The 16,871-nt window shown below is 40.9% G+C and overlaps 1 protein-coding gene across 11 annotated transcripts in view; it reads left to right on the top strand.

Annotated features, from left to right (window-relative positions):
- The window catches only part of ZBTB37 (zinc finger and BTB domain containing 37), a 35,597-nt gene that overhangs the window by 772 nt on the left and 17,954 nt on the right, over positions 1-16,871 (top strand). For 2 of the 11 annotated variants that reach the window (XM_055111371.3, XM_063603838.1), the window contains exons 2-5: positions 147-342; positions 1,422-2,373; positions 4,693-4,792; positions 7,535-9,445. In XM_055111371.3, coding sequence (XP_054967346.1) covers positions 1,451-2,373; positions 4,693-4,792; positions 7,535-7,753 — 1,242 coding nt within the window. In that variant the 5' untranslated portion in view covers positions 147-342; positions 1,422-1,450 and the 3' untranslated portion in view covers positions 7,754-9,445. Of the gene's footprint in view, positions 1-96; positions 343-1,421; positions 2,378-4,692; positions 4,793-7,534; positions 9,446-16,871 lie in introns of those variants that run through there. The other 9 variants (XM_055111368.3, XM_003824675.6, XM_055111370.3 and 6 more) reach the window with 7 other exon arrangements.

Here is a 16,871-nt window from a genome sequence, read left to right as displayed (position 1 = left end):
GCCTTGTCCCCATCTTCTCCGAAGTTCCTCAGTGACATTTTGCCCTTTAGCCAGTTCCCCTCTCCCCAGGCTTCCTAACGCAGAAGAAAGCTGCTCAAGTGCTGGAGTGGCCAACCCCATGCCGTTCCCAATTCTCCCTTTTACAGCTCTCACCCCTCCAGTGCCGACGGTAGCGAAAGACTTTCCTCCAGGGGCTTCCTCACTGGGGAATTGCCGGAAAGAGCAAACAAAAAAGGCGCTGGTGTAGGCTCCAAAATAAACACATCTGAATTCATGATGGCATCGACAGAGGCTCTTATTGGATTAAAAGTTTCAAAACAAACAATAACGCTTTGGAAAAAGGTCAGATTGGCTAAAGTTGATTGTTGAAAAAAGTGTATACACTTCCCTATTTAATAAGTGTGTTGTTAATGCGGGGCAGTACTGTGAGCTTGGCAGAGTAAGTTCCTGAAGTTTCAGGTGTGGTGTAACTATGTAATATATAGATAAGTGAACGCACATTGGGCTTAAGTAAATGTCTTCCTGTTCGGATTTATACAAACTATTTTCAGTAGTTGAAACTGTACTTTCAACTATCTTGTATACAGCTTCAGGTTTAGTGTTTCAGCCATTTTTTAAAAATATTTTAATGGAAAAATGTTGGCATACTTGGTAAATGCTATATCTTTTCATCGGATCTGGAGAACTAAGTTTCAGGATGGAAGTATTCATCACCACCTCGGAATTGCCAACTTCGAATTTGGCAGATTTACCCAGCTTTCCTAATTTTGACAACTGAACTTCACATTCTCTGCATCTTGGTTGAATCCTGGCACAGCTGTGGGATTTTTCCTAGAGTTTGCTTCACAGCCCTATAACCAAAGTCTTTTTGTGGGGGGGCTCTGATTCTTAAGCTTAGAAATATTAGCCTACATTCATGTGGGATATTAGTCCTTTTATAAAATAATAAACATAATTCTTGCAGCAGGTAGTAAAATACTAAGAAGAGGGATATCAAGCCATCTATGTAGAATTGCATTTATTCAGAAAGCTTTCCTCCTCCAGAGAAAAATTGTAAAGTTATGAGATGTTATATTCAGTCTGCAAGTACCTTATAATTAACACTTAAAAGTCCTTCCCCCTACCTTCTGTTGAACTTCTGTTTTGATGTTATATAACTTATTAGAAAGGAAAGCATGGTCATAACATGAATTTTTAGGAGTCTAAAGATCACTTTTTAGTTTTAACTATGTCCTCCTGTGAAACTTAAACTAAAAAACCTGTTGGTGATTCTGTTTCCACATCTAAACATAAGGAAGGTATTTCTTTTATCTGGAGATTTTGAAATTTTACCAGATAACTATGTTTAAATACTTTTGAAATGGAAAACATCCGGGAAGTAAAATTATAATTATTAATGAGAATATGGTTTCTTTTTTCAGCAGGGTTGAATGCACCCTCAGGCACGACCATGGAGAAAGGTGGGAACATACAATTGGAGATTCCTGACTTCAGCAACTCTGTCCTGAGCCATCTAAACCAGTTGCGCATGCAGGGCCGTCTCTGTGATATTGTGGTCAATGTGCAAGGACAAGCTTTTCGGGCTCACAAAGTGGTGCTGGCTGCCAGCTCCCCCTATTTCCGGGATCACATGTCCTTGAATGAGATGAGTACAGTCTCCATTTCAGTCATCAAGAACCCTACTGTTTTTGAACAGCTCCTTTCTTTCTGTTACACAGGGCGGATATGCCTGCAACTGGCAGATATCATCAGCTACCTAACAGCTGCCAGTTTTCTGCAAATGCAGCATATTATAGACAAATGTACACAGATCCTGGAGGGCATTCATTTCAAAATTAATGTGGCTGAGGTTGAAGCAGAGTTAAGTCAAACAAGGACAAAGCATCAAGAGAGACCTCCAGAGTCTCACAGGGTTACACCAAATCTCAACCGCTCCCTTAGCCCACGACATAATACCCCAAAGGGAAACCGGCGAGGTCAGGTTAGTGCTGTGCTGGATATCAGAGAGCTAAGTCCTCCTGAGGAGTCCACCAGCCCTCAGATCATTGAACCAAGTTCTGATGTAGAGAGCCGGGAGCCCATTCTTCGGATCAACCGAGCAGGACAGTGGTATGTGGAGACAGGAGTGGCGGACCGTGGGGGTCGGAGTGATGATGAAGTTAGAGTTCTTGGAGCAGTACACATCAAAACTGAAAATCTGGAGGAGTGGCTTGGGCCTGAGAATCAGCCTTCTGGAGAAGATGGGAGTAGTGCAGAGGAAGTAACAGCCATGGTGATTGATACCACAGGCCATGGTTCTGTAGGACAGGAAAATTACACTTTAGGGTCTTCAGGAGCCAAGGTGGCTCGGCCAACAAGCAGTGAAGTTGACAGGTAGGTTTGGTTTGGTTTGGTTTTCCCATGTAATGGCTATTGTGTAGACATCACTAAAGTGTCCTCTGTAGTACAGAGAGCATTTTCCTTACCTGATTTTCTTGGTCAAAATAAGTTGATGATGGGGAAACTGGAGGTGTGCCAAAAGACTTGCATTCTTATTTTTTTAAACCAGGAAGCTCCATTCCTGAAGTATTCACAATGTTGTGAGAACTGTGATAAAGTTAGACGCTTCCGTGAATCAGAATAGCATCTGCAGCCACACTAGGATAGGATCAGTAATTGCCAGGGCTTCCTCGGGATTCCAGGCAGGGAGCCGATCGTCAGCTGGGAACCTAGCAGCATTGCCCTTCCTTGGTGTGTTATCACACAGGTAGGTGGCCTCCGGGAGTCTCACTTTCCTTTGTGGCACTGCTTACTTTTCTTTGCCCCCAACTACCAAATTAGAGGAAGTATGGTACCAGCAGTAATTGTTCTTTTCAAATTAGTAAAATAGTAATTCTGAAGAAAAGCGTTATGGATATTTTTCATCTCTTTTTTCCCTTGTCATGTGATGGTATCTTCCCTGTTTTCTTTCATGGATGACTGCTGCTACCACAGGCCTGACAATCTCCCTTTTAAACCAGTGCTACTATGCCCCATGCCTCACTTTTCTCTTTTAATACATTGTATTTATTAGACATTTCTTTTTGGTGGAAATACCGTGGGTTTCAGTCAATTGAGAGAAAGTCTCAATTGAAAGAAAGAAATATTACTAATTTAGATTGGTAATATTTGTTCTTTTTCCCTCTTAAAAATAAATTTAAATTGACTATATGAGCAAAGAAAACTAAAAAACTATTACTTTGGTCTTGAGAAACAAATGTATCACAGAGATTCAGTTAGTGTATACTGTATCCACTTCAGTGGTCTTTTTATTTTATTTTATTTATTTTATTTGAGACGGAGTCTCGCTGTGTCGTCCAGGCTGGAGTGCAGTGGTGCGATCTCGGCTCACTGCAAGCTCTGCCTCCCAGGTTCACACCATTCTTCTGCCTCAGCCTCCCGAGTAGCTGGGACTACAGGTGCCTGCCCCCATGCTCAGCTAATTTTTGTGTGTGTGTTTTTAGTAGAGATGAGGTTTCACCATGCTAGCCAGGATGGTCTCGATCTCCTGACCTCGTGACCCACCTGCCTCAGCCTCCCAAAGTGCTGGGATTACAGGTGTGAGCCACTGTGCCCGGCCTTATTTTGTTTTTGAGATGAAGTCTCACTCTGTTGCCCAGGTTAGAGTGCAGTGGTGCAATCTTGGCTCACTGCAGCTTCTACCTCTTGGGTTCAGGCGTTTCTCCTGCCACTGTGCCTGGCTTCAGGTGATCTTGATTTGAGTATTGTCTTCCTGTGTCCTTATTAAAATAATCTTGAGCATAGAACTTGTCCTCCTATGTTAGAACTGTATCAGAAGTTCTCGGGTGATGGGTGCACCAAAATCTCACAAATCACCAAAGAACTTACTTATGTAACCAGATACCACCTGTTCCATGATAACTTATGGAAATAAAATTTAAAAAAAAACTATCAGAAGTAATATCAGGGCCAGGTGTGGTGGCTCACACCTGTGATCCCAGCACTTTGGGAGGCTGAGGCAGGTGGATCACTTGAGGCCAGGACTTTGAGACCAGCCTGGCCAACATGGTGAACCCCCATCTCTACTAAAAATACAAAAATTAGCCGAGCGTGGTGGCACGCACCTGTAGTCTCAGCTACTGGGCCAGCTGAGGCAGGAGAATCGCTTGAACCCAGGAAGTGGAGGTTGCAGTTAGCTGGGATCACGCCACTGTACTCCAGCCTGGGCAACAGAGCAAGACTCTGTCTCAAAAAAAAAAAAAAAAAAAGCAATATCAACTTCAATGCAAAGATTTTTTAATCTCCATGATCTATATCAATAGTCTAAAATACAGATTATTATGGGACCTTGGGGAAGAAACAGCCAAAAACCTGGTAATTACGTAGAGGAAACAAAATTATAGGCCCCGTTTTAATTTATTCTTTTATGGTGTCCCAGTATTTATATAAGGAAGAAAGCTTATATTTAGCTTTAGCTTCACCAGTTTATATGTTCTATCTGTTATGTCATTTTGTGTTTATTAAATTTACTAGGGCTAACCTATTATTTCAAATCAGATTATGTATTAACTCCACGAAACTATTCCTCAGTTATTTGTTGCTTGGTTTGTTCCCCCTTCCTCAGCCATAGAATAAAGAGGGGCGACATCACTATTTTTCAGGTTCTTTGATGCTGCTTTTCTATTAGTCCCCTTTATGTTCCTCTTCCAACAGATTTAGCCCCTCCGGCAGTGTTGTTCCCTTGACAGAGAGACACAGAGCCAGAAGTGAGTCTCCTGGGAGAATGGATGAGCCTAAGCAACCCAGCTCCCAGGTATGGAGTTGTGGATTTAGAACTGCTTTGGTGGTTGGAGGAATTGCTACTGTGTATGAATAGAAAATAATGAAAAAGAAAAGATGTAGGAGAGGTAACAATGGCCCTGTTAAAGAAATACTGTATTTTTTTTCCTGAGGGTAGCAGAAGTTTAATATTAAAATTATACAGAGACATCACCAGAAAGGAAAATTGCAGACTGGTATTTCTACCAAGCATAGATGCAAATATTTTGAAAAGAACATTAACAAATTAACACTGATAGCTGGTTTAACATTTTAAAATTAATCATTGTAATCTGTTTCATTAATAAGGAAAAAGTGATAAATTACATGTGGCAATTTTGATAAATACAGAAAAGAACAATTGGCTAAAACTCTTAGCAAACTAGAAATACAAGGGAACTGGCCGGGCGCAGTGGCTCACGCCTGTAATCCCAGCACTTTGGGAGGCCGAGGCAGGTGGATCACCTGAGGTCCGGAGTTCGAGACCAGCTTGACCAACATGGAGAAAACCCGTCTCTACTAAAAATACAAAATTACCCAGGCATGGTGGCATGTGCCTGTGATCCCAACTACTCCAGAGGCTGAGGCAGGAGAATGGCTTGAACCCGGGAGGCGGAGGTTGCTGTGAGCCGAGATCGCGCCATTGCACTCCAGCGTGGGCCACAAGAGTGAAACTCCGTCTCAAAAAAAAAAAAAAAAGAAATACAAGGGAACTTTCTTAATCTGATTGAAAGTATCTATCTAAAAAATCTATAGAAAACATCTTTTTTTTTTTTTTTTGAGACGGAGTCTCAAGTCTCACCCTGTCGCCCAGGCTGGAGTGCATGGAGTGCAGTGGTGCAATCTCGGCTCACTGCAAGCTCCTCCTCCCGGGTTCACGCCATTCTCCTGCCTCAGCCTCCCAAGTAGCGGGGACTACAGGCACCTGCCACCACGCCCGGCTAATTATTTGTATTTTTGAGTAGAGACGGGGTTTCACCGTGTTAGCCAGGATGGTCTCAATCTCCTGACCTCATGATCCGCCCACCTCGGCCTCCCAAAATGCTGGGATTACAGGTGTGAGCCACTGCACCCAGCCCAGAAAACATCTTAATAGTAAATTATTGAAAGCTTCCTTCGTGTGATTGGGAATGAGACAGAATGTCTGCTACCACCACTTCTACCCAGCTTTTTATTTGTAGTCCTAGTCAATGCAATAAAGCAAGAAATACAAATTTATAGCATAAGGATGACAAAGAAAGAAATAGAACTTTTGTTATTAGTAGACAGCCTGACTTGTTATGTAAAAAATGCAAAGTTAAATACTGTATTTGATTACTTTTTTTTTTAAATTCTTGCTTGTGGGCGTGCAGGAAAATACACTTTCGGTGTCAGCAGAGTTTGGGAAATATAAAAAAGTAAGATTGTGGAACTTTCCTGATTATAATAACCACACTGTAGACCTGATAGTAATAAAAAATAATCCCAGAAAACTACATACAGGTAATTTGCAGGTAATTTAGGACCTGGAATCGAAAGTCTGATTATTATATGTGTGTGTGTGTGTGTGTGTGTGCATGTGTGTACTGTATATACTATATGTAGTATACACACACTATACTATAGTATGCACACACTATATATACTGTATATACTATGCGTAGTATACACACACACACAGTTATGAAGTTACTAATTTGTAGCATTTTATTTATATATATATGTGTGCATATATGTATATATATATATATATTTTTTTTTTTTGAGGCAGTCTTGCTCCGTCACCCAGGCTGGAGTGCAGTGGTGTGATCTCGGCTCGCTGCAATCTCTGCCTCCTGGGTTCAAACGATTCTCCTGCCTCAACCTCCTGAGTAGCTGGGATTACAGGCGCCTGCCAGCACACCTAGCTAATTTTTGTATTTTTAGTAGATAGCAGGGTTTCACCATGTGGGCCAGGCTGGTCTTGAACTCCTGAACTCAGGTGATCCGCCCACCTCAGCCTCCGAAAGTGCTGGGATTGCAGATGTGAGCCACCGCGCCTGGCCTGCATTATATATTTGTAAACAAATTGCTTATGCTTTTTTTTTTTCTGAGACAGGGTCTCACTCTGGTTGACCAGGTTGCATTGCACTGGTGCGATCTCAACTCACTTTAGCCTCAACCTCCTAGGTTCAGGTGATTCTCTCCCCTCAGCCTCCTGAGTAGCTGGAACCACAGGTGCGCACTACCATGCCCAGCTGATTTTTTTGTGTGTTTTTAGTGGAAATGGCGTTGCACCAGTTTGCCCAGGCTGGTCTCAAACTCTTGGACTCAAGCAATCTGCCTGCCTCAGCCTCCCAATTTGCTGGGATTACAGGCGTGAGCCACTGTGCCCAGCTGCTTACACATTTCTATGTGTGTTTGCTATTTCATGTACTGTATCTTGTCATTTATTTTCTTCCTGAATATTTTGTTAGACTAACACATTCTAGAAAGGATAGGAATGATGGGTTTTTTTCTATTTTCTTTGCAACTCTCCTTAGCAACTAGTATGAGTTTGCTCATTTTTTTTTTCTCACAGGTCTGATTGAATGATTTTTTTTAAAGCTCATGAACTCACCAAGTAGAAGACAATAAATTGTGAACATTTTTGCCTTTAAAAAGTAAACACTGTTGAATTAAGATTACATAGCTCATGTTTCTAGCCTCTGCATTACACTGATAGTATCTTGTCTAAATTTTAACTAAACCACTGAATTATTATTACTTTTTTTTTTAGATGGAGTCTGGCTCTGTCATCCAGGCTGGAGTGCAGTGGCGCAGCCTTGGCTCACTGCAACCTCCACCTCTCTGGTTCGAGCAATTCTCCTGTCTCAGCTTCCCAAGCAGCTGGGACTACAGGTGCATGCTACCACGCCCAGCTAATTTTTGTATTTTTAGTAGAGACAGGGTTTCACCATATTGGTCAGGCTGGTCTCAAACTCCTGACCTCAGGTAATCCAACCGCCTCAGCCTCCCGAAGTGCTGGGATTACAGACATGAGCCACCGTACCCAGCCTAAACCACTGAATATTTATTGTGTGCATGGTATAGTAATAGCCGTAAGACATTGTTACAAACTGTGTTTTTTAGTTTTGATAAGATGTTAGAGAAAATATTAGGAGCTTGGAGGAAAGGTAATTTGGCTCATATTATTAGGGCCCTTTTTCTCCTCATCTCTCAAATATGGTATGATAGCAATGCAGAGGAGGCTGTTGAGCAGATATAGGCGTGTGTCACTAATTGACAGTATATTCTGAGAAATGCTAGACCATTTTGTCATTGTGCAAATATAGAGTATACTTACACAAATTTAGATGGTATAACCTACTGCACACCTAGTTCATATGATATATCCCGTTCCTCCTAGGCTACAAACCTGTATAGCATGTTACTGTACTGAATACTGTAGGCAGTTACAAAGTAAATATTTGTGTATCTAAACATAAATTACTGAATATAGTAAATATTTGTGTATCTAAACATAGAAACGATAGTGTAAAAATATTGTATTATAATCTTATGGAAGCACAGTTACATATGTGGTCCATCACTGACCAAAATGTTATGTGGTACATAACTGTAAATTCAGTAATGAGTCAGACGTTACAACTTAATGGGGGCATAAGACAGACTAACAAATACACACAAAAAACTGTAAGACTCTACAGTATAAACTTGAGTAATAGTGTTGTGGGACTAGGATTGTTTAAAAGGCAATGGAATAATGAAATCAGTGTCCACTTAAGGAAAGTGTTGTCAAGATTTTCTTTTTTTTTTTTTTTTTTGTCGAGACTGCATCTCACTTTGTCATCCAGGCTAGAGTGCAGTGGTATGATCATGGCTCACTGCAGCCTTGCCTTCCCTGGCTCAAGCAGTCGCCTCACCTCAGCTCCTGAGTAGCTGGGACCACTGGCATTGCCACCACACCTGGTTAATTTTTTTGTTTTTTGTAGACACAGGGTTTCACTGTGTTGCCCAGGCTGATCTCGAATTCCTGAGCTCAATAGTGGCTCACGCCTGTAATCCCATCACTTGGAAGACCAAGGTGCAGTCCTCCCACCTTGGTCTCCCAAGGGGTGGGACTACAGATGTGAGCCACCACATACAGCCTCAAGGATATTTTAAATGCAGTTTTTAAATAAGTTAGGAAGGGATAATTTATTCCATTTATACATGAGATAGGGATAAGAATTAGAATTCTGTAAGAATATTTACCTTCTTGAAGCAAAGGTACAGACAGCCTGTAATAAGAGATAAGTAAGATTGTGGAAGATTATATTAAGGGTAATATATATGCCTTAATGGATATGAAAGTTTAATATGGTAAGTCTACTCACCAGTTTTTTTCCTCTACTACAGAGAACTAAAACAGGGCAAGGACTTACAGTAAGAATGAATATTGATAGATTTGAAGAACTTCCTGATTATGGGGGTGATTAAACTGGAACACACTAATAAAGTTACTCTTTTACTTGAAAACATTCTGTAGCTTTTTCTATGACATGAAGGTTAATATACTTGGCCTAATTTTTCAGGTGATTTACAGTCTTTTTAACCCAACTTTTCCCACCACTCATCAGCATTCACTGTCTCAAACAGATAGACTCTCCCTGTGTCAGAACCACATTAAACTATTTCTCTTTCTGCATCTAAAGTCTGAATGCCTCATTTCTTTTCAGGTGTCTGGGTTCAGCCAAGGTCCAGCTCCTAGTTTTATCTGTCCTAACTGCTCCAGTCCTCTTTGATTTTTCCTTTTTAGGCTACTATTATAGCATGGTACAATACAATTTTTCCTAATTCTCTAGACTCAATATATGTTGTTCCTTTTTTATTTGCATTAGTTTTGTGTCTCCTGTTAAACTGAAATCTCCTTGAGAGCAGAGACCACATTTTCTTTCCTCTTTTTGTTTTTGTCTTTTGACAGTTTTAGTACCAATAAGTCTTTGTTTATGCATTCTATTTTCCCAGGGAAAGGAGAAGGGAAGGAAGGGGAAAGAGTCAGCCTGTGTTACAGAATGATTAGAAAATGGGCAAGGAAGTACCCAGTACAGCAAAATCAACCATCAAATAAACACACCCCAGTGATGGGGTCACCAATGCCCAAAGAGGCTCTGTCTCCTGCAGTTCAGGAATAAGGGGAAGAGACCAGGAAAAGAACAGATAGGTACAGACTTTCCTACCCTCCCTTCCACCTCATAAATTCAAGATTTCACATAAAGCTTTAGCTTCTAGTGATAAACATTAAGTTACATTTGTTCATCTCCTGTTAAGCAATCTTGTGGCTACTTTGACATAAATTTCTTACACCTGTATAAAAGTTCTTGAGTGACTTGGATATAAATTCAACATTTAGGCTGGGCGCAGTGGCTCATGCCTATAATCCCAGCACTTTGTGAGGCTGAGATGGGCGGCTCACTTGACGTCAGGAGTGAGGTTCAAGACAAGCCTGGCTAACATGGTGAAACCCCTTCTCTAATAAAAATACAAAAACATTAGCCAAGCATGGTGGTGGGTGCCTGTAATCCCAGATACTTGGGAGGCTGAGACAGGAGAATCGTTTGAACCCGGGAGGTGGAGGTTGCAGTGAGCCGAGACCGTGCCATTGCCCTCCAGCCCGGGGAAGAAGAGCAAAACTCCATCTCAAAAAAAAAAAAAAAAAAAAAATCAGCATTTATTCTCTTTCTTGGCTTCCTGACCCCACTTTCTACATGGAAAGCCCCCAGTTGCTTCTCTCTACTTTAGGATTAAAGATGAGGTAGGTTTAATCCATCCAGAATCCAGCAGTGTCTTAAGGGTTTAGCATGAATCACATCAAGAAAAATGGTCTTGACTCAGGAGATTGGAAACAAGGGATGGGGGTTTCCTAGCTTCTTCAGGATTTTTGCATCAATCATTTCAGAGTTGTGTAGTTGCCCTAAAAATTAAATATGTATATGCGTGGGTGTGTAGGTTTTCTTTTGGGGGTCGATGGAAAAGAGGGACAAGGGTAGGAGACAAATTTTTAGGACAGAAGATCTGGCCCAATAGGTAATAGGGAAAGGAGAAAACTAAAGAAAGGATGGTTCAAGATCCCCACTTTTAAGAAGAGGGCTCCGCAGTCTAATGTTTCAGATTTTTTGCCAGGTACAGAACCTTCTGTCAAAGATGTTTTGGCTATTTTTCTCTCAATACAAAAAGAAGTTTGTAAACCCCAAAAGAACACAGAGAAGTAGTTTGCAACTATCGGCTGGGCGAGGTGGCTCACACTTGTAATCCCAGCACTTTGGGAGGCCCAGGTATGTGGATCACCTGAGGTCATGAGTTCAAGACCAGCCTGGCCAACATGGTGAAACCCCATCTCTACTAAATATAAAACATTAGCCGGGCATGGTGGTGGGCACCTGTAATCTCAGCTACTCGGGAGGCTGCAACAGGAGAATCACTTGAACCTGGGAGGCAGAGGTTGCAGTGAGCCAAGATGATGCTACTGCACTCCAGCCTGGGCGACAAAGCGAGACTGTCTCAAAAAAGAACATGGAGAAAGACCAGCACATTATATTTACACAAACTAGGCCACCTAGCAATCACCAACTCAGTGAAGTCCTACAAAGCCCAGACAAATACAATAACTAATGGGGTGTGGGGGAAAGCATTTAGGGGAAACAGGAACACAGGATCAGGCACACACTACCCAAGTGCATTTTATTGCATTTGAGAGACCACGTTTTCTTATCTTTGTATCTCTGACATTATCTTAGTGCCTGATTAATAGTTGTTGTTTTATCTCTAAGTAATTCTAAGTAACTAAGTTTATTTAGTAGTTGCCCAATAAATAGGCACCTACTAAATAGGGATTTATTTAGTTACTTGTAAAATCCTTAATTTTGGAGATCTTTCAAAAACGTTAATACACCAAACCAGATGACTTTTTAAGGCCCTTCAGTTAACTTTGGGTCTGCGGTTAGTAACTGAAAATTAGAATGGTAGAAGGCTTTGAAGTCCATGTCAAGAATCTAGACTGATGTTTGTTTTAGAAAATATGGAAACCTTTCATTTATATGGAGTTTTCATATAAATTATATGGAGTAATTCATTAAGAAATAGCTATTGAACCAAGCACTGATCAAATTCCTAGATACTTGGCAGTGCAGAATGTCCCTGTGCTTACAACAGAGTTTACAGTCTAATAGGTAATTGCCAAGTGAGAGGAATGAAATAATCCACCTCTTGACAACAGAGAGAACCATGAGGTAGCCGTTTTTGCCTTTGCTTCTTTTTAAAGTTTAAAACAATAAAACTACAAAAAAGTATATTGCTGCCATTGACAAGGACCCAGTCTGCATTTTGTGGTGTTTGTTCTTCTATTGCAACTTCACTGCAGTAATTTTTTGGATGAGACTGATCATAATGTGTGATGTTTGTGCTTACAGTTTATCACTGATTACTAAAATGCATTTACTTTCTGCATGTGGAGAATACTGGTATGATATTACCTACCTTAGAGTTAGGGAGATTTCTTTTTTTCTCTTTTTTTTTTTTTATTATGCTTTAAGTTCTAGGGTACATGTGCATAACGTGCAGGTTTGTTACATATGTATACATGTGCCATGTTGGTGTGCTGCACCCGTTAACTTGTCATTTACATTAGGTATATCTCCTAATGCTATCCCTCCCCCCTCCTCCCACCCCACGACAGGCCCCAGTGTGTGATGTTCCCCACCCTGTGTCCAAGTGTTCTCATTGTTCAATTCCCACCTATGAGTGAGAACATGAGGTGTTTGGTTTTCCGTCCTTGTGATAGTTTGCTCAGAATGATCGTTTCCACCTTCATCCATGTCCCTACAAAGGACATGAACTCATCCTTTTTTATGGCTGCATAGTATTCCATGGTGTATATGTGCCACATTTTCTTAATCCAGTCTATCATTGTGGACATTTGGATTGGTTCCAAGTCTTTGCTATTGTGAACAGTGTCGCAATAAACATAACATGTGCATGTGTCTTTATAGCAGCATGATTTATAATCCTTTGGGTATATACCCAGTAATGGGATTGCTGAGTCAAATGGTATTTCTAGTTCTGGATCCTTGAGGGATTGCCACACTGTCTTCCACAATGGTTGAACTAGTTTACAGTCCCACCAACAGTGTAAAAGTGTTCCTATTTCTCCACATCCTCTCCAGCACCTGTTGTTTCCTGACTTTTCAATGATCACCATTCTAACTGGTGTGAGATGATATCTCATTGTGGTTTTGATTTGCATTTCTCTGATGGCCAGTGATGGTGAGCATTTTTTCACATGTCTGTTGGCTTCATAAATGTCTTCTTTTGAGAAGTGTCTGTTCGGCCGGGCGTGGTGGCTCACACCTGCAATCCCAGCACTTTGGGAGGCTGAGGCGGGCGGATCACAAGGTCAGGAGATCAAGACCATCCTGGCTAACACGGTGAAACCCTGTCTCTACTAAAAACACAAAATATTAGCCGGGTGTGGTGGCAAGCGCCTATAGTCCCAGCTACTCAGGAGGCTAAGGCAGGAGAATGGCGTGAACCTGGGAGGCAGAGCTTGCAGTGAGCTGACATCACACCACCGCACTCCAGCCTGGGTGACAGAGCAAGACTGTCTCAAAAAAAGAAAGAGAAGTATCTGTTCATATCCTTTGCCCACTTTTTGCTGGGGTTGTTTGATTTTTTCTTGTAAATTTGTTTAAGTTCTTTGTAAATTCTGGATATTAGCCCTTTGTCAGATGGGTAGATTGTAAAAATTTTCTCCCATTCTATAGGTTGCCTATTCACTCTGATGGTAGTTTCTTTTTTTTTTTTTTTTTTTTTTTTTTTGAGACAGAGTCTGGCTCTGTCTTCCAGGCTGGAGTGCAGTGGCGCAATCTCTGCTCACTGCAAGCTCTGCCTCCCAGGTTCACGCCATTCTCTTGCCTCAGGCTCCCGAGTAGCTGGGACTACAGGCACCCGCCACCACGCCCAGCTAATTTTTGTATTTTTAGTAGAGACAGGGTTTCACCATATTAGCCAGGATGGTCTCGATCTGCTGACCTCATGATTCGCCCACCTCGGCCTCCCAAAGTGCTAGGATTACAGGCATGAGCCACTGTGCCCAGCCCTGATGGTAGTTTCTTTTGCTGTGCAGAAGCTCTTTAGTTTAATTAGATCCCGTTTGTCTATTTTGGCTTTTGTTGCCATTGCTTTTGGTGTTTTAGTCATGATGTCCTTGCCCATGCCCATGCCCTGAATGGTATTGCCTAGGTTTTCTTCTAGGGTTTTTATGGTTTTAGGTCTAACATTTAAGTCTTTAATCCATCTTGAATTAATTTTTGTATAAGGTGTAAGGAAGGGATCCAGTTTCAGCTTTCTACATAAGGCTAGCCAGTTTTCCCAGCACCATTTATTAAATAGGAAATCCTTTCAGAGTTAGGGAGATTTCTTAGGGTATTGTTACCCTCAAGATTATAAATAATATGAATTTGTAATGTTTAATAATAGCTAACATTTATTCAGCACTTTAGTGTATTAACTCATTCAATGCTCAAAGCAACTAGTGAGGCAAATGCTATTACTATATTCACTTTACAGGTGAGGAAACTGAGGAATAGAAGTGTTAACTAACCTGCTCCAAGTCACACAATAAATACAACTCAGATTTGAACACAGTTTCCAGCATCTTTAGTTGCTATGTAATATTATGCATTCATCGCATAATATTTTGGGACCATTGAAGGTCCTAAAAGTTACCATTGTATTTAGAAAAAAGAGTACTGTTGGCTGGGCCTGGTGGCTCAAGCCTGTAATCCCAGCACTTTGGGAGGCCAAGGCGGGCAGATCACCTGAGGTCGGGAGTTCGAGATCAGCCTGACCAACACAGAGAAACACCATCTCTACTGAAAATACAAAAAATTAGCCAGGCATGGTGGTGCGTTCTGTAATTCCGGCTACTCAGGAGGCTGAGGCAGGAGAATTGCTTGAACCCGGGAGGCAGAGGTTGTGATGAGCCGAGATTGCACTCCAGCCTGGGCAAAAAGAGCAAAACTCCGTCTCAAAAAAAAGAAAAGTGTACTGTTATCATGTTCAATTCTCGTGAGAATCCTCTAAAGCTGGCAAATCATGTGATAACCTTTGTACCTTATGGATGAGAAGACAGCCTTAGAGAAGTTATTCTGTTTTGTCCCTGGTCACCCAAGACCTTTAGTGGGATGATTCCTCATTCTTTATGTGAACTCAGTTTTTATTATCCAGGGAAATGAAGCAGAAAGAAATATTAATATGAAACAAATAAAATAATCTTAAAACCTCAGTCTTAGTATTCAACCCTTGACTTTACATACTGCTTCCCAAACCTGTTGAGAACTGCCTCTATTGGAAAGGCTGAATAGCACCATCAGCATAGGAAGGGACAAAACACATTTTTAGAAATTAAAAGGGCACAAGATCTTCTAGAGTGTCTATCTTAGGGGAAAAAGTACGGGCACAAGATTAATTGCTAACTAGATGAATCTTGCTCCAGTTACTCCAGAGTCAACTTTGACATTTTCTTCTCTTTGCATTGGTACTTTATCCTTTGTTAAACATATAATTCCCTCCTACATATTTAAAAAGGTTTTTATTCCTCTAATATAATGACTTCAGAAGTCAGTCATTATTAACTCAGGTTAAAAAAATAATTTCTGATTGATTTTTTTAATATAGAATTTTGAACAAAAAGCATTTCTAAATCCAAAGATTTTTTTTTTTTTTTGAGGTGGGGTCTTGCTTTGTCACCCAGCCTGGAGTGCAGTGGCCTGATTACAGCTTATTGCAGCCTTGGCTTCCCAGGTTCAAATGATCCTCACACCTCAGCCTTCCCAAGGAGCTGGGACTACATGTGCGCACCACCGCACCCAGCTAATTTTTTATTGTTATTTTTTGTACAGGTGGGGTCTTGCTGTATTGCCCAGGCTGGTCTCAAACTCCTAGGCTCAAGTTATTCTCCCACCTCAGCCTCCCAAAGTGCTGGGATTATAGGCATAAGCCACCACATCTGGCCTTAAATCCAAGATTTTTAAGTAATTTATTGAAAGGAATATGTTCATACTGCCTCCCAGTTTTCGGATAAAAGAAACCCATGCCCTCAGACAATTTACTCTGAAGTCAGTTAAACTTTAGTAGTCTTTAGATTGAAAATAATATGTTCATATGATACTGAAATATTTTACATAAAAAGGAATATTGTCACCTACAAATTGTATACATTTTTATAAAGCTAGCTACTGCTAGATTAAAATGTGGTATTAATGATAATGTCACAATTTATAATATGTTGCCATTATATATTCTATACTATCTGATATAGTAAATGGTAGCCATTAGCCACTTGTCACATGTGGCTATTTAAATTTAAATTGTAATTAATTGAAAGCACTTAAAATTGTAAAAATACTCAGTTGTATTAGCCATATTACAAATACTCAATAGCAACAGGTGGCTAGTGGCTACTGTAGTGAATGGGGTAGAGCATTTTCATCATCATTGATAGTTCTGGCTGGGTGTCGTGGCTTACACGTGTAATCCTGGCACTTTGGGAGACCGAGGTGGGTAGATTGCCTGAGTCCAGGAATTCAGAACCAGCCTGGGCAACATGGCAAAGCCTCGTCTCTGCAAAAAGTACAAAAATTATCTGGGAGTGGTGGTGCGTGCCGGTGGTCCCAGCTACTCAGGAGGCTGAGATGGGAGGATCATCTGATCCTGAGGAGGTCTAGGCTGTAGTGAGCCGTGATCACACCACTGCACTCCAGCCTGAGTGAGAGACCCTGTCTCAAAACAAAAACAAAAACAGATAGTTCTGTTAGACCAGCACTGCCTAAGTATTTGATTGTCTAGAATATAATTGTAAGATTAGGATTCAGGGTATAGTATAAGTGGGCTCAGTTTCTCCTCACATTACTGTAAAATAGTACATTCAGCAGGGGTTTAATAAGCATCCAGTTTGTCAGCCAGAAAGTAACTTTACTGTGTTGTTCTTTTATAGTAATGGAATAGAGTAGTCTCAATTTTTTAAAAATTATTATGGTAATATCTTTACTTTTTGGTAATAATTTTCTGTTTGATCC

The sequence above is a fragment of the Pan paniscus genome, chromosome 1 (assembly GCF_029289425.2).
Source record: "Pan paniscus chromosome 1, NHGRI_mPanPan1-v2.0_pri, whole genome shotgun sequence".
NCBI lineage: Eukaryota > Metazoa > Chordata > Mammalia > Primates > Hominidae > Pan > Pan paniscus.
Note: the sequence above shows the minus strand (reverse complement) of the source record. Positions and strands in the feature narration are given on the sequence as shown.